Source organism: Lactuca serriola, chromosome 5, assembly GCF_051521515.1.
Source record: "Lactuca serriola cultivar US96UC23 chromosome 5, Lser_US96UC23_V15, whole genome shotgun sequence".
Taxonomy (NCBI): domain Eukaryota; kingdom Viridiplantae; phylum Streptophyta; class Magnoliopsida; order Asterales; family Asteraceae; genus Lactuca; species Lactuca serriola.
The window spans coordinates 9,936,014-9,962,412 of record NC_136412.1 but is presented as its reverse complement, the minus strand read 5'-3'; the positions used below and the strand labels follow the sequence as shown (position 1 = coordinate 9,962,412).

The window sequence follows — 26,399 nt, the reverse complement described above, 5'->3', positions numbered from 1 at the left end:
ATTATGTTGGATAAGATGATTGGGGAGTGATGTACATGAACACAAGATGACAAGTATGAAGACTAAGGGACTAAGGGTTCCAATCTATGTATATTTTATATCTTTTGTTTATGTGTAATAGCTCGTTTTGCCTTTAGAGTTTGCTTAAATATGTTTTGTTTTCTCTTGGTAGGTGTCGATAGGCTTGATGGACATTTATCAATAAGAAACATATGAGTCTTTGGGTGCATATCAAGTTTGATTGGCTTGTATATATTGGGGTGTTTCAAGCGAGCAACATCAACAAATTGATGATGAGCATGGGAAATGGGTTGTGGCAATGAGATTGGTGTCAAAATCCTTCAATTGGGTTACATATGTAAACATCTTGTTAAGACTGTATCTTAGTGTTAGTGGATGTAAATATGTACAAATTCATCGGAAATTAATAAAAGGATTTATTTATTTGGGTTATTACTTATTAAGTGCAAAAATTCAAATGTAACTATTGTAAAAATAAGCATTTTGGTATTGTATATTTAATAGAAAAAAATATTAAACAACCAATCAAAAGAAAATATCAAGTTGTATATAATAGAACTGGACTATATAATTAGACACAATCTACATCTAACTTGCAAGATAGAACCTGATTGTATGTGTGAGAACCGGACTATATAGTCATATGGAACGCTTTGTGGTTCAAGAAAAAGACCCAGTTTATATAACGAAACCGGGTTGTATTTGCTTAATAAGCCCCAGTTGTAAAACCAGACTCTATTAGATTTTACTTATAAGACTCGCCCTATAAAAAAAACTCGGTTGCAAACCAGATCCTTTATGGTATTTAACCGGTCCTTTTATCCTTTTTGTAGTAGTCAACCTTGTAAGTCAACAACAATGTTTACATTTTACCGATAATTGTAGACATTATATCATGATTCATGATAGCAATATAAGTGCTTTGGAAACGCAAATGAAGATACAAAAATATATATATAAAAAAAATAATAATAATACAAAAAGACTACATTCAAATGTCCACCAATAGGAAGGTACAAAAAACAACCAATGAGGAAGCTACATGAGAATTACCGGAAAACAACTCCGGTGCACCGGATTTTAACCTTGTACCTTTCTTTTGCAGTTTCTGACCTCTATCACTAACTTCAAAATCAGCCCCAAGTATGAGTCTATGTCTCTTTGTTTTCCAAAACAATATCTTAAACCTAACCGCCGTCGCCAAATCCACCCTGAAGACCGGCGGTCCACCACCGGTCTTCACGGCTACATCCCACGGCACCCCATGTGTGTCCGTCCAGTTTTTCCGACGTGCTTTTTTCTGATGTCCTTGATAAAAGCCTTTGAGCGCGTAGTTGGAAATAGGGATTCCATTTCCATTTGATTGGTTGATGTAATAATGTAAAGTGATGTTGAGCGGGTCGTAGTAAATACCTTTGTCTTTGTTCTCGTTGTCGAGCTTCAGATCGAGGTAGATAGATTGATAGGAGGTTGAATTTAGGGTTTTATTGAGGGCGGGAATGTAAACGTCTTGGATGGAGCAAACTGGATTTGAAGTGCGTAAGCTCAGCCACAGGAAGAGGGAGGTGAGACCTAAGGTTAGGATGAAGCTGAAACAACACCTGCAACAGCCTGATCCGCCGTCGGAGGGGCCGTAGTCGGACATCGTTCGGTTGGGGTTCCGGCGAGAGAGAGAGAGAGAGAGAGAGAGAGAGAGAGATGTGAGTCTGTGACACTGTTTTGAAGGTAAATTCTCCTTCTCCCCGATGTTGGCGAAACAGCCGAGTAAATTACAAGTGGCTTAAATAAAATAAATATCTCACCATTCATTCTCAAGTTACCTCAGCAAAATTATACATGTAGTTATGTACAATTATATCAGAAATTTTGGTGTTTTATTTTGGGGATAATGACTTAAGGGAACTTATTTCTGAATTTGTACAAATTTATTTATTGAGTTTTTTTTTTGTCAATATTTCCCATTGAACTTGTTGAACAGTTCAAAAAGCATCCTTATGACCTAGTATCAGAGATATAGCCGGTTTCCGGCGTCTTTGACAACTCCAACGATGCACTGTTCATCTTCTCCGGCGAAACATTATTTTTCCGGCGACAAGTAAAAACCCATTTTTTTCCTGAAATCACACACATGAAATTCTAGATTCGTTTTTATCTAATACATATACAGATTTGTAAAATAAGTCCATCCATGACAGATCTAGCAAAACAAAAAATCAATGTAATGTTTTTTAATTTCTGAAAACAAGGGTTGCAATTTCTGATCTAACACACACACACACAAACTTGAATCTGAAGAAGCTCTCAAGAACAAGATGAACAAACCTTAATGAACTAGACTAAGATTTGAAGAACATCTTGAACAAACTCACCAGAAAAAGCCTAGATTTCGAGTTTATATATGAAGAACCCACCTGAAAGTCGAAATCTATCCAGATTATGCTCACAAACTCAGCCCTTTAGGTAAGTTATTTTCAGAAATCGATTTTAAAAAAAATCACCTGAAACCCTAGATTTCGAGTTCACTTTCAGATGTGGAAATCGATTTAGTAGTTTTTAAATTCTAACATATATGAAAATGAATACACATACACACGATGAACACACATACACATACCTTCGATTTTTTTAAACACGAACTCGAGGGTTTTCATGACGGCTTTTAAGTACAGATCTTGAAAATCGATTTCTGGGTTTGAGTGTGTTCAAGAACTCTCAAGCTCGATTTGAGTGTGTTCATCTTCAAGGAACTCAAAACACACCAAATCGATTTCTTCTTTGTTCTTGGAAATCAATTTCTGGGTTTGAAAACCCCAACTCGACTTAAGGTTGTTCTTGGGTTCGATTTTTGGTCTTTGTGTTTCTGGAAAACACACACAGAACATTAAGTATGCTTTTATGTTTGTGTTGAAGATCGTATGTGTTCATCTGACCTAGTGTTCTTGAGTTTGAAGAAACAACTAATATGGGGTTCTTGTGTTCATCTGATCTGGGGGTTTTGTGTTTATCTGATTCAAAATAATATTTGAAGAAATAACTTACAAAAAAAGATGTAGATGAAGAATGACTTAAAGGGAGAAAATGAGTTTTCACTTGTAGCCGAAAAAATAATATTTCGCCGGAGAAGATGAACTGAGCATCTCCGGAGTTGTCAGATATGCCGGAAACCGGCTATACCTCTTATAGCAGGTCATAAGACTATTTTTTAAACGGTTCAACAAGTTCAATGGGAAAATATGAACAGAAAAAAAACTCAGTGACTAAATTTGTACAAATCAAGAAATAAGTTACCCTTTTAAGTCATTATCCCTTTAGTTTGTAAAAAATGAACAAATCGTATCATGTACACGTTTTTTCAATTTCCGTATTTTTGATCTTCTTTTTGTTTTTCTAGGATTTTCCAGGGGTCTTTCTGTGTTTCTTTTAACTTATTCATGATGAATATTAACAAAAAATAAGTAATTTATTAGAATAGAAAACAAAAAAAAAGTTTTAAAAAAACCCTAAAAATCATAAAAATACATAAAAAAAAATATTTAGACTTCACAAATCTTTTTTTGAATTTATAGAATCGTAGGTTTTTTTTTTAAAATTCGTTGGAAAAAAAAAGTCGATTTTTTTTTTCAAAACAAAATTCAGCGAAAATTCATAATATAAATTACAAAAAAAAAAGATTTGTAATATCTAAGTATTTTTTATGCATTTTTTTGATTTTTAGGGTTTTTTGTTTTCCATAGAACATATATATATATATATATATATATATATATATATATATATATATATATATATATATATATATATATATATATATATATATATATATCGGATGAAGACTTATTTTAAAGTGAGAACTCGTGAAAACACCTAAAAAAATCTAAAAAAATACAAATCATAAAATCCGACATAGATCTATGTTCTGGAGAAAAAAAAATTGGAAAAAAAAATTGTATCATTAAAATTGATCCATGGTTCAATCCATGGTACAAATCTTGCATAATCCATGATTCAATTTTAATGATCCAAATTTTTTTTCTCCCGGACATAGATCTTTGCTCGATTTTATGATTTGTATGTTTTTTAGATTTTTTTTCAATTTTTAAGGTGTCCTTACGAGTTCTTATTTTAAAATGACTCATCACCCAATCTTCTCTCTCTCTCTCTCTCTCTCTCTCTCTCTATATATATATATATATATATATATATATATATATATATATATATATATATATATATATATATATATATACTAGCCGTTACCCGCGCACAGCGGCGGGGACAAATAGCTTCTTTCAACGATATTTTTTTAAAAGAAAAATGTTATGTTCCAAATGAAAGTTAATGTCGTGGATGAGAGGAAGGGCGATAGTCGTGATAGTGGTTGGTTGAAGGCGGAAGGAGGCAGAGCGGCTGTGGTGGTGGTGGTTATACTGTCTTGGTTACTGGTTAGGGTTCTTCGAGAGAGTGTGCGTATATTTCTTACTTTGAAGGGATTACGAAGATAGATATTATGAGATGGCTTGTTACCAATGTGAGAGAAGAGGTCCTCTATAAATTGTTGACATTGACCGCTTCAAATGGCTGAAGTGTTGAGATTGACGGGTTCAATTTGCAAATGAATTATTCTATTAATTTGATACGAGATTTTTAGGGGATAAAGGATAGGGTTAAAGTTTTAATATTATTATATTATAAATGGGTTGTACTTCAAGCATAATAGTTTGGATGTCTTACAAAAATAATATTATTATATTCAATCTATTTATAGAAATAGTTAGATTTCTTTTATAAGTAGTAAAGATATATATATATATATATATATATATATATATATATATATATATATATATATATATATATATATATATATATATATGCAGAGAGAGAGAGATCATTTGAGAACTTATAGTTTTCTGAGAACCCGAGAACTACATTTAAACTATTATATCAAAAAAATGGAGGGTAGAGATTTCTTATGACAGTTTTGTAAATAATTGAAAAAAAAGACAAAGGGGTATCTAATTTTTTTAACCCAGGGGTGTTATTGACATATAAGACAAAATTCATCCCTGAAAGGCAATCTAAGAATAACGTCGAATCTCAGTCTTTCTTTCTCTTTCTTTCTTTCTTTCTCTCTCTCTCTCTCTAAAACCAATATCGCACCTGCATACCGTCGATGATCATTCACATTCTCTTTCTGTTGTGCCTTTTAATCGAGCCTGAACTTCGACGGAATTGGCAAACTCGATGTTGCCTCCTATTACACACAGATTGCACCGCCTCTATAGATGCACTAGAATCGATTATTGCAACGCATTCATCACGTTTACGGTCTGCAGTCAGGCTATGAAATCTTCCAGTGTTCAATCATATCTTTGAACGATCATTATTGATGATTCATTGGTTACGGGATCCTCCGCCCCAGTTGCCCCGATGTTGAATTCGAAACTTCAATATGCCTTTCTGAAGTCAAATATGAGATTTCAGCTTTATATTCGCCGTTCTCTTTTGGTGGTTGTCTATTTTGAATTGATATTCCACCCACCCATCGCCTTTCCCTATCAAACAACCTAGGATTACCAAATTGGGACTCCGATTCACCATAGCTAAGGTCAAGTGAAATTGTTCCTTTTTTGTGTGTTTTGTTTTTGAGTGATTAAATGTTTTCTTATGTGAATTGTTTTTTTGTAATAGAAGTTTAGAATGAATTTGAAAGTCGTATCAGTATCAATTTTACTCAATGCGCATAATAATTTCCTATTTCACTCAATGCGCAACTTCAGTGCATCCAAACACTCAATTGGAATACAAGGAAGGCGCTAACCCTTCAGAACACACTGATGATCCTCCAAAACCCTTTCCACTACTGCTCAAAATCCAAGCAAGAATACACATCCCAGCCCGGGAGTTGGCTACTCGACAATCTTCTACCCATATTTCAACCCAGAAGTTCTCAACTGCCCATACCATCATTACGAGTCTTCCACTTGAAACGACTCTGACCACCACCAGATTCCTGACCATTGACCACCCGCCGTGGGGACACCCATCCTTCTCTCAGACATATACCACATGCATTATCTCGCCCTGCACCTTTCCTTGATCACCAATGACCCTGATCTCATGAATTCAAGCCGCAGGTTTCTGTATCCAACCCCTAACCGCTCTTGCACAAATCTCTGGTTCTCTCAATAAACCACCCGGTTCTCCCCCACTTAGGGTTCGAACCATCACTATCTGACACATCAACAACCTCATGAACTATTTTCACCAGCAATAACGCACCTGTCCCTGGAAAGTGCTACGCAATGCCCGATAATCCCCTTTAAGGAAATCAATCGATCTCATAACTCTGAACCTCAGATGAAATCCTCAAGAACTTCTCGTCACGACTGCCTCTAGTCGTTCCAAGTCTCGTACCAATCCAATACCAAACAACTCAACTGTCCAGCAACATCACTGACTCATAGACTGGACCACGAAATCATCATACTCCCCCACCTCGACTCATCAACCAACGTTCCAACACATGGATCATCCCAAGAACAGGGACCCACTCCTATATTCAATACCCAACGTAGATAGAAAAACCACTGCACTGATTAAATCGACTGGACTCCCCACTGATACCTCTACAATACGCCCTACTATACTCAAATAGGTGTAACGTGGTCCTCGACTATCTCAGTCCCAACTAACTATCTGCTCATGGTAAATCACTGCCTCGCGGCACACATGCTACCTGATACTCTGATGGAAAATCATCATCAATGACAACCTGCAGGGTTTACCCCCAACCCAAAACTTAAACATCATGCCTCTCATGTTCTGCACACGAACATAAATAGCACCACCCAGGTCATAGAAGGTGACATCTCCTCTATCGATTGATTGCTCAACTCAGACCGAAATTCTCCCCTCCCTCTGACTCCTTACCAAAATACTCTGAAAGGCTCTCGACCTCCCTCTCAAGGGACGCCTCTTCGAACTCAATCATGGCCTACATGCCTAAAACCCATAGCGTCCAATCTCTACCTCATCAATCGTGACCGGATAACCGGAGAACCACAAGCATCATTCACTACGAACCATGGTACTCATCCCATGACATCTCTTCTCAATATGCTCCGATGTATGGTACCCGAACCATAGCATCACTCCTCCATCTGCTCCGATGTATGGTACTCGAACCATAACATCATTCCTTCATCCGCTCCGATTTATGGTACTCGAACCATAACTTCACTCCTCGATCCACTCCGATGTATGGTACTCGAACCATAACATCACTTCTCAATCCGCTCCAATGTATGGTACTCGAACCATAACATCACTCCTCAATCCGCTCCGATGTATGGTACTCGAACCATAACATCACTCTTCAATCTGCTCTGATGTATGGTACTCGAACCATAACATCACTCCGCAATCCACTCCGATGTAAGGCACTCGAACCATAACATCACTCCTCAATCTGCTCCGATGTATGGTACTCGAACCATAATATCACTCCTCAATACGCTTCGATGTATGGTACTCGAACCATATCATCACTCCTCAATCTGCTCCAATGTATGGTACTCGAACCATAACATCACTCCTCCATCTGCTCCTTAGAACCTTCAGAATACTCCCTGTATCAAGTATGGGTCCTCTGCTTTCAGTAGTACGGGCCCATACTACCTGCCACATCTACCCATACTTTCCACACGGACTATCCCAGAGCTCCTAAGTAGCTGCTCGACCTTCTCATTCACCAATTCCGTCGCGCGCTCCCTCCCCAGCGAAATTCTATACTCTGCCAGCGCACTCATCTGGCTAAGGTCACTCCCTAGGCTCTTCCTAGATTCCCACACTTCTCTTCCATCAGCTGCTGAAGAGCTCCTAATGATGCCATCCATCTACCTCCTGAATATCGTCATATTCACTTGGTAGCTGACTCCCATCATCAAGAGTTCCACAAAGCACGAAGCAAGCAGCATTCGAGCATCGAAGAATATATATGACTCACTCTGGGTGATAACTCCGCTTGCTCTGCTCATCCTCGAAAGTACCACCGAACTCTGCAACTCTTCCCCTCGCGGGTTCTAACTATTCTTTCTCTAAGTACCACGGTACTTATCTAGGTATCTCCCCTAGATTACTCCTCTACTCAAATCCCCTAAAGGATTCCAACTAAATATTCTCACTCATCACATACTCAAAAGCACATCGCATATAACAGCAATTCCTAGGCTAAGGCATCACAAATCAGGCCACTCTAGTCCTAAGATATGGAATACCTAGCCTGTATCTAGCATGCAATAATATCTCATAAAGTGCATCATAAATATCTCATAACACAAAAGTAAGGGTATTTTGGGAAATCACCGTTCGGGCTCTGGCTGATTGTACACACTGCTCTTTCTCGCTTTCTCTTTGAACTCTTATTCGCTTTAGAAAATTATTTCTTTGAAAACGTTTCTTACTTCCTCAGTTTGAGTCCAGATTTACCCGAAGGCGCATCCGAATCCCTCAAACCAAGGCTCTGATACCAACTTGTAACACCGAAAATTTTAGAACAATTTTTCATTTAAAAATAATCGTTTAATTCTTAAAAACACTTTGCTTAAAATCTCATTCATAATCGAATTATAAAACATAATTCCATTTTCACTTGCATAATAAACCAGGATCCTCAAAACATGACTCTTTCTCTGGTGTGTACAATCGAGCCGGTGCCGTCCCGTGATCCTGAGAGAAACCTGAAACACATAACACAAAACACTGTAAGCACGAAGCTTAGTGAGTTCCCCAAAATACCACACATAACACATATTAGCCACTCGAGGCTATAACTCTGTGGGTCCGTGGACCCTACTCTGTGAACCTTCTAGTTCTAACTCTGGGAACCCTCCGGTTCTAACTCTGTAAACATGCACAACATAAATCACATAGAAATAATGCAGTACAACACGTAACATACACAGCATACAAATACTATGTCACATAACTCTAGTTACCTACTCAAGGTAAAGTATAGTGAGAAGACTCACCTGGAAATCAGAAAGCAATTATCTGCACATGCGAACCTCGAACTTGCCACCGCCTAACACATAAGGAAAATATCTCTAATTAGTACTCGAAGTCCCAACTCTAATTAACCGGCAATTACTCTTTCCCTCTCTAGTCAGGTAATGGGTAAAAGACCATTTTACCCCTCCCTGACCTCTATTACCTCTATTGACCAAAACTCCCAAAGTCAACATAAGACAACTCAAGTCAACGGTCAACACTAACCAGACTCGGCGAGTACACAAGAGTGACTCGGCGAGTCCATGCGGGTTCTCTAAATCCTTTTTAAACCTCTTAGACATGACGAGTTCCCTCTCCACTCCTCGACTTACTCGGCAACGAAACGCGGGACAACCCCGAATCGACTCGTCGAGTTTGCCTATGGACTCGTCGAGTTGCTCCCATGACAACCCTCATCCGACCTTCTGAGGTCAGATCTGCTTCACCAAACCATAGATCTAACTCCCTCAAAGCCAATAACCACGAAAAGGTCGAACCTTGGGCACTCATGCAAGGTTCTACAAGCTCATTTGGGTGAAACCCTCCATTACATAACAACCCTAGCTCATAACTCCAAATATAATGCATAAAGCAGGATGGAAGGGACTCTCTGGACCTCTTTGGGTCCAGATCTATGGCTTCACACTCAATGGGACACTATACTCCACAAATCAAGCCATAAAAGAAGCTAGAAAACCCTAAAATCACCAATCTTACCCAAAACAGAAAAGGGAGAACGATTTGATACCTCAATGGTGAAGATGCAAGCTCAGAAGCTCTGAATCGACACCCCCCTTGACCTCCCTTTGCTGGAAATGACTACTCCATTGCACAACCACCTCAAGAATGCTCCAAAATGGCTCTTCTTCACTCTCTCAGCTCTCTGGTTCGATAGGAGTCTCTCAAAGGTGTAGGTGGCCGCCACTGAAGGCCATAAGGGCCTTTAAATATGTCCCAAACCCGGACAATTAGGGTTTTCCTTGACAGCGTCGACTCGGCGAGTCCAAATACCCGACTCGTCGAGTCCCTTCATTAAACTGGTCCCCAAAACGCGATCCTACTCGACGAGTTGAGGCGTCAACTCGCCGAGTCTCCTCATTCCCAATATAAAATACTCAAATTCCCATATCTGGATATCCGGATGTTACACATACTTTGATTTCGTTTTTAAGTCTATGTTTACTGCAATCATGAGCTAAAACTCATAACTTCTATGTTAGGGTAGATGAATTTGTGAACACGGATTGATTATTTGATTATGATTAATCTTAATTGGTGATTATGTTTTATTAAGCTTGTTAAAGAACCTTATGTGTTAACAATAAATATTCTTTTGTTAATAAATCAGTAATTAAGTTGTATGGACATCTCTTAGTTATTAATTTCATATAATTTATTGTGACCACACAGTTGTATGTCTAGGAATAGCGAGCGTGAAACTAGAATTAACTAGAAGATAGTAAGTTAATGAGTGAGCTTGTTTGATGAACATCAACAAGAGGTTAATTGAAGGGCCAATTTAATTAACCATTACAAGTCTTATTTAACCCGAATCAATAAATAGGAAATCCGTTAATTTAGGCAACTGCCCACTGCTTGGATTAATTTGTTTTTAGTTACATCAAGTTTTGTAAAACTAGAGAAAACCCTTCGTTTATTACATCAAGTTTTTGTAGATAATATTAGTTTTTAGTTTTAATTTTCCGTTCCCTGAGTTCGATACCCTACTTATTAGTTTTACCACAATTGATAGGTCCACTTCCTTTGTGTGTTAATTTTATAATTAAAAGTAGAATTAAAACTAGTTGAGTAAACACACATCAGGAGGAATACAAGTAAAACACAAGAAATCTTATGTTTAAAAATATAAATTTCTTACTATGTTTTCTTACTGTTAATATGCATTTAAACGTGAAATTTATTAAGACGCAACGATTTTCATATCAACGGAAACAAACTTATAAACTATAATAGGTATATTTTATGGAACAAAGGTACTATTTTACAAAGTTTAGGTTACAATACGGAAAAAAAACATATAAACTAAAAAGATGTTTTTTCAGTTATTACTCGTAAACAAGTTGAAGCAATTTGTGAGACGTCTTCGTGTACTTATATAAGTACTAGTAAAAGTCATGCCTTATAACTAGAGCCTCTTGTAGGGAGAGCGAGATATTTGGGTATAGATCTATTTGGGGCTGACAATCCCACACGTTAACTGTTAGCTACAGTTAGGCTGGCAGGCCTGGGGTTATAAATGTCTTTAACATTATGACGCCTGAAGAACATTGCGATCAGACAAACTGGGTCAGTATGGTTATAAGAACTCACATGGAGAAAACAACGACATATTTACGTAGTAATATACTTTTTAAACAGTCTTAAGGGGTATTAACTCTGTGATTACTTAGCATATACATCAGGGTTATATACAATTAATATCTGCTAGGCAGTGGAATGTGTGATTTCCACCTTATTTCATGTTCCTTGTTTGGTTGTGGGCTTAGGGCAGAATCACCCATTCAACTGTCTGTTCGATCCCGATTATATACAACTTGTATGTACTAAGTGATCATAGGAGGGTATTAACATCACATCTAGTTTACAGGGCAAACACATCTTCAGCTAGTTTTACTTATGAATAAAACTAGGTATCATCAAATTAAGAATGACAATTATACTTGTACTTTTCGGTCTTGGAATGTTTAAGACTACAATTCAGTTTTATGGAAAATGTAGGATTTACCAGGATGAACATCATTATTTCACAAGCTAACAGTTTACAATTTAACCTTCTAGAAACAAATACGATTACTTATTGAAAACAATACTTTACAGTAGAGCGGGTTGAGCTAGGAACATATTTACAAAAGGTTCAACACTTAGTTATAAACTAGTATAACATAAAAGACCCTTACTTGTTAATTCTATGGTTCCTTAGCTTATACATTAAAGTTATATATAAATACTATCCGAGAGGCAGTGAAATGTGTGATTTCCGCCTTACTTCCTGTTCCTTGTTTGGTTGTGGGATTAGGGAAGATCTACACATTCAATTGTCCATTCGATATTAGTTTATATATAGCTAGTATAAACTAAGTGATCATAGAAGGAACTAGTATGGTCACATTTCTTACTAAGAAAATATAGGATTTTCTGGAGGAGCACACAAACATTTTCAAAGAACAAAGAAATATACTTTCTATAACAAAAATGCTTATGAGCTCACCAACTTTAATGTTGACACTTTTTCATACCACTTGTATTCACAGGAAAATTAGTAGACAGGTACCCTCTCAGACGTTATGAAGACGGAGCATAGTAGTATTATGTCTTATCTTTTGCTATAGTTTTAATGTTAAACAGGCAATGTTTTAAACACAATGTAAATTATATAGTATCAATACAATGGTTGTTGTTACTTTGATTGCTATTATACAATTGTTGTGATATTGTACATGTCGTCATCCACCCCGAACGTTTCCGCTGTTCTGGGTTGGGGGTGTGACAGATTGGTATCAGAGCATTGCTAATAGTGAACTAAGTATATCAATCCATAAAATATATACAACTATAAATACAATGGGGGTAAAAACACTCTGACCAAGAGAAATTCTTTTAAAATATAACAGTATTTTTATAAAAGTATATATATATATATATATATATATATATATATATATATATATATATACTAGAACAAGTATCACAAGAATTAACTTAGTGATAAAAAGGAACTAATTAAATATGGACTCTTATATTTATAACATGGGGTTTTTAACCCATGGATCCTATGGGAATGAAAGGTCATGGGTATTAGGGTTTACATGAATGTAACCCTAATCCTCCATACTACATAAAGAGGTCTTTGGCACATGAAATGGCACTAGTATGTGAGAATACAAGAGTGGGCTGATTTCTGGTGTGGTTACTATTCTCTCAAGCTATCCAAGGTGTCTTTGGTGATTTGTGATTCTACTTGAGGCATCCAAATTATTGGTGCTAGGCTCTTGAAGCTCCAAGGAATCAACCACAAGTAAAAGGTATGTCATTCTACTAGATTCTTGTATTGTATATATGTAACATACCGAAATTCAGGTAAAGCCATTTAACCATTCTCCTTTCCCAAGTTGTCAAATTAAGTCCCTTAAGTGAAATATTAGACTTGTGAGTATGATGGGTGTACTAAGCAATACGTTGCGCGTATTCGCGCACTTATTTTGGACGCGGACCCACCTGGGTACGCTGGGCGTACCCAAGGTTACGCTGGGCATAGCGAGCCCAGGTGTAAACCCTAATTTGGGGCTTGTGCACTATAAAAGGAATGCGACGGCCTTGACCTCAGCCTCCATTCCAGAGAGTGAAACCCTAAAAGAGTGCCCTCCTTCGTTTCTATCTAGAGTGTTGGTATTCTAAGCTTCTAAGTGTTATTTCAAGGTGGTGGAAGAGAAGAAGAGGCTATTTTGGAGGCTAGAAGCTTGTAGGAAAGAATAGATCTGAGCTTTTCAGAGGTTGGAGCTTCTTCCTGAGGTAAAAAGCTCAAATCTTGTCTTGTTATTTGTGTTGTGTGCTTCTTGGATTAATTTCTAGGGTTTTTGGTCCAGAGATGGAGACTTTATGAGCAAATGTGTAAGTCCCCAAAATTGCTTGTGTATCAATCAGATCTAATTGATGGTGTGGAATCCCAATCAATTGGATGATGTCAGATCAATATAGAAGAGAATAAGAAGAAGAAGAAGAAGATGAATCTATGATCTATTCAATATGAATTATGCTCCTTACAATAGATTCTCTCTCTCTCACACACTTCTTCTCTCTAAGTTTCTCTCTCTACAAGATGCTCTCTTGTAACCTTCTTTTTTTCCAACCATACACTCACATGCACTCGTCTATTTATATGGACCTCCAGCCATACACATGTGTACAGCCGCACACCCTGTGTACGGCCGTACACACAAACCGCAAACACATACAACATTACATAAAAATATATTTTCCTAGAAAAGCAAAGTATAAACCATATTTTTGACCCAACAATATCCCCCTTGGTTTATAACTTTCTTTTCTAATTGACCCAACAAGCTCCCCCTAAAAAGTAGCTGGCTTTTTTCTTGTTAATCTTCATTGGGAGCTTGGCTTCAACATTAATCTTTGATTTCTTCATAGCTTCAAGATGAACTTGATGAATCTTCATGAATGACTTCATCTCGAGTGGTTGGGCTTTTCTTCAAGATTTGATTCTGAACGCACATTGGGTGAGGAGGCTTGATGTACAGATTCTTGAAAGATAGCGCTTCAGCTTGAGAATCTACAGAGAGAACAAATCTTCTGGATCACTTCAGCAGGTATAAAGATAGCAGCAGATTGATTGAGGAGGCTTCAATGCAATCTGTGACATAATCTTCAAGTACAGCTTCACCATGCTTCTGGGGTTGATAGATTGAATGTCGAAAGAATAATCTTCATTTCTTGCTCCTTCGAATGTGAATTCTTTGATGCTCACGGACGAGGCTTTGGCTCAGAAATCTTCAACACAAACTCCATGAGTCTTATCTATACTTGAAATCACTTTTCAAGACAAAACAAAACTAAAAGAAATCTTAGCACACAAATGTAAACAGAAACAAAATATTTTTGGATTTTTGATTTTTCTGAACAAGAAATAAAACAGAAATAACACTATTTTTGGATTTTTAAATTTTTCTGATTTTTCTTTGATTTTTTTGATTTTTTTTGATTTTTTGATTTTTTTGATTTTTTTAATTTCTAATTCTCCCCTAATATTTAAATTAGAAGAAACTATGACAAATTTAACAAAAATAAAAATGATATCTAACTTTAAGAGAGATTTGGGATCAAAGTTTTTAGACAACCTTTATCCACTTATCGGTACCTTTCATATTCACATCTTTGTCTGGTCGATCGTCGGTATTGTTGTCCACTTAAACACGAAAAATTGTGACAAATTTAGGACATACTATTTGTTACAAGACATGTGAACTTAAGTTCCTAAAAATTATATCTGATCCTAATTTCTTAGATACTATATCTTAAGGACCATTCATCTGACGACGACCAGGGATATTGCTATCTACCTAAATTGAGCAGTGAGATCTATAGACAATTTGTATGTGTTCAATTTTAAGTGTACTAGAACGTGTTTCCCGCTTCCTGATATGCCCCAGCCATCAAGAACTTCCAGAGTACTCCTTACACCGGGTGAGCAGACAACCATTCAGAGAGAAGATAGATTCAAAATTCTATTACTTATTACTTCAGAGGGGTTGAGAAGTAGAAGGTTGCATATGCTATGTACCAGGTCGGATTAGAAGTCACGCAAAGGAGACAGCATATGGCTAACAGATAAGAAGTTTTTCACATATATAACATGCAGAGAAATAGAGTTGCATATGTTGTGTACCAAGTCGGATTGGAATTCACGCAAATGAGACAACATATGACTAACAGACGGAAAAAAAAGAAAATGATATTCTACAGACCTAATTTATCGTAAATTTACCAGTCGCCCCATCCAACCGGAATTAAGGACAAAATCCGCACATCGAGGAAAAGTTAAACCACGGTTCCAAGTACGGGTTCAATTAATGTGACGAGTAGATTCCCATATATATCTCCCTGCTCAACCTATCCGAGCGTCGTATTGTCAGGCTGAACGGATCTAAATAGGTCAAGATTTGTCAAGTCTATAAATTTCCTAAGTTCAACTCTCCCTAGTTAAGTGCATTTAAAATTTTTTCGTGCCTACCGACGCATCAAACTAGAGCATAGATCCTTCAACTTCGGGTAAGTTACGCAGACTCAGGTTGCCTGTTATCACTTTATCATATCACTTCCCAAAACATATCCCTCAAGCACATTTCATAACCAACAATTTTTTTTTGATTATCTGATTTTCTAATGTTTTTGGATTTTTAAAATTTTCTAATTTTTGTTTTGTTTTTATTTCTCCTCCTAAATTTATGCATAAGAGAGAAACGAAAGTAAATGCGCAAATTTAAAATATCCTAAAACAAAAATTAGTCTTTAAAGCGAATCAGGTTAAGAAAAACTCAGGAGTATAGAGAAGAAAACGCAAACCGTAAGTCACCGACTGAATTTGCATCCAGAAGGTCTGAGAACAGCACGCGTAAACTAAGAACAGATCCGAAAATTCTTCATGTCGTTAAGCACAAACCCTGTTTGTGATCTCTTCCTTTCTTCCTTTCCCGCCAAGGACACATACTCTCAAATAATGTTCTGAGTACAGTACAATTGAGAGTTGTCTCCTATCATGTGCCTGGAACAGCTACTACCAACAAACCGAAGTCTGATGATATGCCTCCATAGCTGCTCCGACACAGAGCGGGATTAGTTGGTCTTTGGAACCCAGTCCATTTTGAAATTGGGTCGACCTTTGTCATCGACACACAATACTTTCTCCCATGACATGTCCAGTTTATCACAAACAGAAGACATAGAAATATTAGAATCGTTAGTTGATTTGGGAGATTGAGCCTTTGGAACCCATTTGTAGTTGGGTTTAACCCATTTCTTTTTCGATCCGATGGGTGGCTCAGTACTTGCTTTTGAACTTGATGTCGGCCGTTGAGATGATTTTGATTTTGGCTTCACGGGAGCATCTCTTGGATTGGGCTTCTTGGCCGACATTCCCTTCTTGCCCTTAGGATTTAGATTCTTGGCCTTCTGCGTTGAATTCTTGGCCTTCTTGGCATTCCAGTTGTCAATGTCTGATCGTGATCTCGAGGGGTATCTTTTGGAGTATCTCCCTCTTGGCGCGTTCTGCCAGCCTTGTGCATAATAAGGAACGTATGCGCGATTCGGACAATTTCGGGCAATATGACTAGGTGTTCCACAGTGAAAACAAGTCTTTTTCTTCACTGCGAAATTGTTTCTTCCTGCCCCTGGTGGCGTGTCCTTTCCTCGTTTCTGATTGTTCCCACACGCACAGTTGCAACAGGTCGGCTGTTTCACTTGACTTGGTGGCCTGTACTTCTCAACAGCAGGTTGATCAGAAGCAACTGAGTTCGAAGCAATAGATTCAGAGTTCAAGGAGATGTTGGTTTGTTCAATGGTGTTCTCCTTGTTCTCATCCTCTGCTACTTTACCTGCACATGAAGTAGAAGCATTAGTATCGTTCACCTTAGCACCCTCAGTTGGCCCTGATTGTTCAGTCTTAAGTGAATCTGGAGCAGGGGTTTGGCCATACTGAGCAGACATTTCTTCCTCATTGGTCTCAAAGGGTGGGTTATAATTATGATTAAAAGGAGGTGGCACACTGTGATACCCTAGACCCTTGGTTTGATTATCTTTAAAACTCAATTGATTTTCTACTAAGGACTCGACTTTCTTACTTGATGCAGTATAATTTTTGAAACTAACGTCTGTTTTTCCACATTTTATTTTCAAAGCATCAAGTTCTTCAGTTACAACAGCAAGTTTGCATTTAATGTGATCGTAATTTTCACACTTGTTGGTGTACTCTTCTTGAAGCTTCCTAAAGTCTTTGGTTTTTGCTTCTAGTTGTGCTTTTAACGGTTTCTGACCTTTCCTTAGAGTATAGCCTTCATATTTAAGGTCCTCATTCCCTTTTAGCAAATCAATTTGTTCACGAAGAAATTTAATTGTGGCTTTACAAGATGGAGTACATCAAACTTCATTTACCGGAATTGATGTGGAACTCATTTTTATTTATTATTATTATTTTTTATTTTTTTTTATATTTTTTAATTTTTTTATTATTATTATTTTTTTAATTGCCCTTTGACTTAAAAACCAAGAAAGTCAACTTTAAAAGTCAAATTTAAAAAGTCAAACTCAAAAGTCAAACCGAAAAGCTAAATTTGAAAAATTAAAATTCAACCGAGAAAGTCAAAGTTTAAAGTCAAAGGTCTAATTTTAAAAGTCAAAGTCAAAAATTTTAAGGTCAAAGATAAAAATAAAATAAAAAATTAATAACTAAAAAATTTTGGTTGAAAATAGAATTTAGAAATAAAGAAAATTGATTTTTGGGTTAAAAGTGTTAAATTTGCGAAAATATGAACCGGAGATATAATATTTGAATTACAAAAGGGAAGGAAAGAATCAAGAAGGCGCCTAGCTGAATTGGTAAGACGCGAAGCTAAAGATGCAGGAGACTCGGGTTCGATCCCCGGCTCCTACAATGCGTTTCACCCTTTTTTTTATAATGTGCGATGCGAGGACTTCTACTGCTGCTGACCGAGACCGAAGCGAAGACGCTTAGAGAGAAGAAGTGTGTGTGAGAGAGAATCTATTGTAAGGAGCATAATTCATATTGAATACATCATAGATTCATCTTCTTCTTCTTCTCATTCTCTTCTATATTGATCTAACATCATCCAATTGATTGGTATTCCGCACCATCAATTGGATCTGATTGATACACAAGCAATTTTGGGGACTTACAATTGGTATCAGAGCTTGGTTGTATCAATCAATTTTTTTCAGATCTGGAGCTTATTTGATCTTATTTTGAAAAGAGTATAGCGTTTTTGGATAGATGTCGCAAAAATAAGGGGGGTTACTTCTTTGCATTTTTCATAAAAACGAGTTTTTGATCGATTTTTGGAGCAAAAAAGGGTGAAAAACGTCGTTTTTTCGCGAATCTGTTGAAGGAGTGCGGCCACTTGAAGGTGTGCGGCTCGGAGTATACGGCTCGGTGTGTGCGGCTTAATCTCGTGTACGGTCCAGCGTTTTCGCATCGGTCTCGGTCAGCAGTAGCAGAAGTCCTCGCATCGCACATTTAAAAAAAAAAGGGTGAAACGAATTGTAGGAGCAGGGGATCGAACCCGGGTCTCCTGCATCTTTAGCTTCACGTCTTACCAATTCAGCTAGGCGCCTTCTTGATTTTTTCCTTCCCTTTTGTAATTCAAATATTATATCTCCGGTTCATATTTTCGCAAATTTAACACTTTTAACCCAAAAATCAATTTTCTTTATTTCTAAATTCTATTTTCAACCAAAATTTTTTAGTTATTAATTTTTGATTTTATTTTTATCTTTGACCTTAAAATTTTTGATTTTGACTTTTAAAATTAGACCTTTGACTTTAAACTTTGACTTTCTCGGTTGAATTTTAATTTTTCAAATTTAGTTTTTCGGTTTGACTTTTAAGTTTGACTTTTTAAATTTGACTTTTAAAGTTGACTTTCTTGGTTTTTAAGTCAAAGGGCAATTAAAAAAAAATAATAATAAAAAAAATTAAAAAATATATAAAAAAATAAAAAATAATAATAATAAATAAAAATGAGTTCCACATCAATTCCGGTAAATGAAGTTTGATGTACTCCATCTTGTAAAGCCACAATTAAATTTCTTCGTGAACAAATTGATTTGCTAAAAAGGGAAAATGAGGACCTTAAATATGAAGGCTATACTCTAAGGAAAGGTCAGAAACCGTTAAAAGCACAACTAGAAGCAAAAACCAAAGACTTTAGGAAGCTTCAGGAAGAGTACAACAACAAGTGTGAAAATTACGATCACATTAAACGCAAACTTGCTGCTGTAACTGAAGAAGTTGATGCTTTGAAAATAAAATGTGGAAAAACAGACGTTAGTTTCAAAAATTATACTGCATCAAGTAAGACAGTCGAGTCCTTAGTAGAAAATCAATTGAGTTTTAAAGATAATCAAACCAAGGGTCTAGGGTATCACAGTGTGCCACCACCTTTTAATCACAATTATAACCCACCCTTTGAGACCAATGAGGAAGAAATGCCTGCTCAGTATGGCCAAACCCCTGCTCCAGATTCACTTAAGACTGAACAATCAAGGCCAACTGAGGGTGCTGAGCTGAACGATACTAATGCTTCTACTTCATGTGCAGGTAAAGTAGCAGAGGATGAGAAGAAGGAGAACACCATTGAACAAACCAACATCTCCTTGAACTCTGAATCTATTGCTTCGAACTCAGTTGCTTCTGATCAACCTGCTGTTGAGAAGTACAGGCCACCAATTCAAGTGAAACAGCCGACCTGTTGCAACTGTGCGTGTGGGAACAATCAGAAACGAGGCAAGACACGCCACCATGGGCAGGAAGAAACAATTTCCAAGTGAAGAAAAAGACTTGTTTTCACTATGGAACACCTGGTCATATTGCCAGAAATTTTCCTAATCGAGCATACGTTCCCTACTATGCACAAGGCTGGCAAAACGCGCAAAGGGGGAGATTGTTGGGTCAATTAGAAAAGAAAGTTATAAACCAAGAGGGAGATTGTTGGGTCAAAAATATGGTTTATACTTTGCTTTTCTAGGAAAATATATTTTTATGTAATGTTGTATGTGTTTGCAGTTTGTGTGTACGGTCGTACACATGTTTAATCGGAAGGAAAATATATGATCCATCGATGATGCTTACTTAGGCATCCCTGTTAAGAACACAATGGTCATCGTCCCCGCCTACTTCAACGACTCTCGGTGACAAGCCACTAAGGCCGTCAGTGTAATCTTTGGTCTTAACGTCATGAGAATCATCAATGAGCCAATAGCAGTCTCCATTGCTTATGGCTTGAATAATGGCCTCAACAAGAAGGATTCAAATGTTGGCAAGAAGAACGTGATAATCTTTGACATGGGTGGTGGCACTTTTGATGTCTCTCTCCTCACCATAAAAGAGGGGATTTTCAAGGTGAAGGCGACGTCCAGAGACACTTATCTGGGTGGGTGGCTTGACCCGGATCCATAAAGTCCAACTAATTTTGCAAGATTTGTTCAAGGTGAAAGAGCTCTGTAAAAAGCAACAACCCAATTGAAGAAGTTGAGTATGGCGCGGTAGTGCAAGCTGTCAGTTTAAGTGGTGAAGGCGACCAGAAGGTTCAAGATCTGCTTATGTTGGACGCGATGCCTTTATCTTTGGGAGACGGTGTTGATACCACGAAACACCACCATTCTGACGAAGAAGGAGCACGTGTTTTTGACTCCTTCTAATAACCAACCAACGGTTTTGATTCAGGTCTACGAAGGAGAAAGAACACAAACAAAAGATAACAATATGCTCGGGAAATTTGAGCTTTCTAGGATCCCTCCGGCACCGAGGGGAGTCCTGCAGATTACTGTGTGGAATATATAGTGGTTGAATGGGAATCATATGGGTGGATGTTGAAGAGTTTAAGCACAAGATAAAGGAGTTGGAAGGGGTTTGCAACAAGATAAATAATAATAAAATTATAAAGAAAAGAATAAAAAAATTAATGAGGGGCATTTTAGTTATTTTACATGCTTTTAAAGGACTTTTCCTAATAGAGTTAAATAGAAGGATCAAAACTGCAATAACTGAAACCCACATGGATACGACTTATCTACTTTTTAACGGTTAGACCAAAGTTGTGAATTTAACCAAAGCAAAAGGACCATTCCTGTAATCTACTCTTTATTTTAGAAAAAATATCATAAATGGCCCCTATGCTTTTCCTAAATCTAATGTTTAGTCCTTAAGTTTATAAAGTCTAAAGGTTATCCTTTAACGAATGACATTTTCATCATTTCACTACTACAAGGACCATTTATGAAGGTTTTTTGATATTTAAAAAAAAAAAGTAAAATATATACATTTAATATATAAAGGGTCCTCTCTCTCTCTCTCTCTCTCTCTCCCCTACTGGTACACCCCTTCTTCTTCTTCAGCTATCATATGCCTTCTAAATCATTTTTCTCCACAATTTTTTTGGCAAAAGCCCTAATTCATCCAATTTTAAATCATCAATATCATCAGCTCCATTTCCCCCCATTCAATTCCTCTAAAAACCTATTGAACTCATCTTTGGTAAGCCAATTAGTGGTCAAAGATTTCTCCAAACTGTATATTCTTATATAATTCAGTTTTCAAACTTGCAATCTCATTCTCAATCTTCCAGTCCACAACTTTAACCTGAACATGCATCATTTTGGTTGTGGTCTTCAAGAGGGCTTCAATTTCTACAAAACTTATTTCATAATTAGAAATGGGGATAAGAATTGAATCAAAACCACTCCCTTGATTGAACGCTAGTAAATAACATAGTAGACGACGACATTGAGAATTTGGAGACTGATTTCAAATGAGATTTGGGAGTATACGAGGTGATTTGAAGAAATTTTGTGTGAGAAAGAGAGAGAGAGAGAGAGAGAGAGAGAGAGAGAGAGAGAGAGAGATCCCTTGATTGAACACTAGTAAATAACATGGTAGATGATGACATTGAGAATTTGGAGACTGATTTTGAATGAGACTTGGGAATATAAAAGAGGGGATTTTTGTAACGCTCGGGTTTCGGGGCTAAGCATTTTAGACGTTGTAATAGTCTAGGTCAACTATTGTAACTCTTTTTGAAGTAATAAAGATTAAATATTTGAGTATTATGTGAATTATGTGTATTTATGTGCTATTTATTTAATTATAAATGTATAATTAATAGAGTAAATTACACGAATGGTCCCTATGGTTTATGGTAATTTGCGCGGTTGGTCCCTAACTTATTTTTTTTAACTCGGAAGGTCCCTACTGTTTGTTTTTCTAACACGTTTGGTCCCTGTCTTACCTAGAAATACTATTTTTCCCTTGATTTTTTAATTTATTTAAATAAACACACCTCCAACCCCACCCCTTCACCTTACCTTACCCATCCTAATATTTTTCCCTATTTAAATAATAGTTTTTTTTAGGTAAGATAAGGACCAAACGCGTAACAAAAACAAATAGTATAGACCAAAAGCGTAACAAAAATAAACAGTAGGGACCTTTCGAGTTAAAAAAATAAATTAGGGACCAAACGCACAAATTACCCCAAACCACAGGGACCGTTCGTGTAATTTACTCTAATTAATAAAGAATAAAAATAAGCGTCAAAATTAAAGTGTGAGATAAACCTGATATCTTTACATAAAGTTGTAGTGGTCGAAACAAGGATTCCGGGGATATAAAGAACGTTGAAATCCGAGTTATAACGCAAAAGTTATGACTCGTCGAAGTTTCGCGACGGAACCGACACGATACCGGGAAGTGTAAATAGTGAATTTACGATAGAGCGAGATTTAGCCTTAGTCATCTAAACGAAACTCATAGAATACATTAAACCAAAAGCGTCCATAAAAAGAACGCCCAAATCTGACTTCGTATGAAGAAGTTATGATTTTTCGAACACAACCCGAAGTTCGAATATTAGATCGAGCGGTTTTTAGCCAACACAACCTAAACGAGAATCGAACATCTCATTAATATTAGCACAACGATAAAAAGACAGACAAAAACGGACGTCAGATGAAGAAGTTATGGATTTTTAACGGAGCAATCCTGTCCCGGCCTGTTAAAAATATAAAATTTAAAATAAAGTCAAAATTAGCCGACGGAGTCTAAACGAAAGTTTTAGTGTACGTTCCCGCCTTCGCGTGGCCGCATCTGAGCCGTTGCTTAGGCTTCGCTTTGGATCTTGACACGTCGCTTTGCCCTACGCCCCACGTACGAGATCCGGTACACCCGGCGTACCTTCGGATCTTATCCATCCGGTGTGTGAGACAGCTGGTCCGAGGTGGCAACCTTATCCGAGGACTACGCCCCGTGTAAGAAGCTGAACGTTGCGCGTAATGCGAAGGCTCGCAGCTATAAAAGGGTTGCGAGGGTTGCCATAATTTGTCACAAGTTCTTCATTCCTTTCTCTCACTACCCCTCTAACCCCCTAAACCCTAGGTAAACCCCCTAGCACCCTAAGGAAGCCCCGAGGCTCCCGGAGTCCCGAGAAAAAGGGTCTTTCGGTTTCAAAACGCTGCTCCGAGTAAAGTCCGGTTTTCTTTAAAATCCGCTGTAAGTGAGATACGCTTACACAACTTTCGATATAGCTTTCAAATAATTATAGTAATGTTATTAGGTCCTTAAAAAATTATTTGGGCTATTATTATGAGTTATATAAGTATCGTTTAACACTTATATAATAGTAATAATAGTCAAACTATTAATTTGTCGCGGTTATCGTTAGACTAAACCCTAGTGGTATTCATACTAGGTTTATCGAAGGAAAATTGTTTTGAGAGTATCGAAGCGCTGTCCGAGTGCTGAGTCACCACCTTTCAGGTGAGTGCATAGTTACTTTTAGCTTACACATAGGTATGAAGTATTTTATATAAATTACGTGCTATGTGTGCATATTATCTGAATACTTTCTATCTATGCTGGATGAACGTTTTTATACATGTTTTCAATGATTTAAACTATATATGTATTTTATATCTATGAAAATATTGGGGTAAAACTTGGGTAGATGTAATAGGTGATGTTTGATAAAACGATGAGAGGCCTCGATGTTGATGTTGTTGATTCTGTCATCTAGCGGAGTATGGATGACGACCACGAACTCTTCTAGACAGTCCAGTGGAAGGCTAGCAGGCTCGCAACCTGTAGGTGTTTGTGAACGATGTGTTCACCGGTGTACTCCATCCCCCACATGGTTGCCTTAAGGACATTTATTGCTGAGGAATCCCCTTAGCAGTAGTGTCCATCTCGATGATGATCCTTAGGCTAGGTCGCTTATGATAGATGTTTAGGGACGTATAGTGAGGATAACGGGAATGGGTAATCGGGTTATTGTTAATTGATGAAATTAATAAACTTATTTATTTTGGTTTGAAAACCCTATGTGCTCACCAGGCTCACAAGCCTGACCCACTCAGTTTCTTGTATTACAGTTAGTGACGCATGAGCATAGATGTGATGTTTTGGACGAGGGATTACGGATATAGGCCTGTAGATATGAAATAATGTAGTAAGGCTTATATCATACTTTTTATGCTTTTGATCTGTAACGAACATGACATCCCAAGTCTTTTAATGAAATACATTTCTTTGGAAATGCTTTTGATAAATCTTTATCATATTTTGTTTTGGGACAAATTCCGCAACACTTTTATTTAAAATGTTACTCTATTTTTTATACAAAGCATAAACAAAATCGGTCTTTTATAGCCGTGAAAATGGGGATGTCACACTTGGTATCAGAGCATTAGTTTAAGCGAACTAGGAATTTGTAGGATTTCTAGACTTAAAATTAGAATGCTAAGCGATGATTGTGAGGTGTGAGCACTAGCTTATTTTAGGAATTGTGCCTAAAATGCTTTTATGTGCTAAATGCTTTGTGCCTGATATGCTATTATTTGTTCGGATCTATGGTCTGTTGCCGACCGGATATGGAAACCTTATGTGTTTCGGATTCTAAACGTACGACTACGATATTAGAACTAGCATGTAAACGTTTCGGAGTGATAAGGATGATTTAAACGTTTATCCTAAATAAAAATCTAAATTAACCTTATTCGGTGTATAGATCACGATGGAAAGGACCCGCAGCGGAAACGTAAATGCAAATGGAAATAGGAACCAACCCCCTCAACCTCCAGTGACACAACAAATACCTGTTGTCGAAGAAGTGGCACCTGAGCCAATAACGATGGTCGGAGTGCAAGCGATGATCCAGATGATGTTGGATCGCCAAATGGAGGAAACAAGGCGTTTACTTCGGCAGAACCGAGAAGAACTTACGGTACCAATTGAACAGCCCGAGTTGAATGATGGGCAGTCAGAAGGAGGAAACTACAGTGGGACTGTTGGTCAAGCCAACCCACCGATACTTAGGCAAAACCACCAGGATGGAGGAAATGACGGACGTGGATGCAAATACAAGGATTTCATGGCATCCAAACCACCGAGTCTATCTGGAAGCCCGACGCCGGTGGAAGTCATGAACTGGATCTCCGAGATGGAAACGATGCTTGATAGTTACGAGTGTAGCAACAGGCAGAAGACCGCTCTCGCGGTTACTCTGTTGAAATCTGGAGTACTAAGCTAGTGGAAGCTACTAGCTGATTCAATGCCCAATGGTGAAGCAAGTAAGATGTCATAGGAGGATTTTCTGGTGCAGTTGAAGATGCAACACTGCTCTGAGCAGGATCTTCTGGAGATCAACAACGAATTCCAGAATCTGAAGAAGGGAAGAATAAGTGTTACTGAATACGCTGCAAGATTTACTGAGAAAATGAAGCTTGTTCCTCACCTCGTCCCAACTGAACTCTCCAAGGTTAACAAATTTGCCCTTGGATTACCAGCGGACTTCGGTCCACTGGTCAAGCAAACTACCACTCTAAAAGCTGCCTTGCTGGAATGCTAAGAATGTGGAGACCCAGATATGAGAGAAGGGTTTGGAAAGAGTGGAGGTGGGAGAGAGAAGGAAATTTGACGGATCCTCGAGGTCTGGTAAGAAGAGTAAATTCTCGAAGTTTGGTTCGAGAGGAGGAGGAGTCGAAGCAAAAGGGTGCGACAAATGCAAGAAGAA

General features: G+C 37.5%; 1 protein-coding gene across 1 annotated transcript; it reads right to left on the bottom strand.

Moving 5' to 3' along the window:
- Nucleotides 1–956: 956 nt before the first annotated feature.
- Nucleotides 957–1,792, bottom strand: LOC145051954 (protein NDR1-like). The gene has a single exon (XM_078999776.1). The coding sequence runs from the start codon at nt 1,664–1,666 to the stop codon at nt 1,013–1,015; it is 654 nt and encodes a 217-aa protein (XP_078855902.1). The 5' UTR covers nt 1,667–1,792; the 3' UTR covers nt 957–1,012.
- Between the last annotated feature and the right edge of the window lie 24,607 nt (nt 1,793–26,399).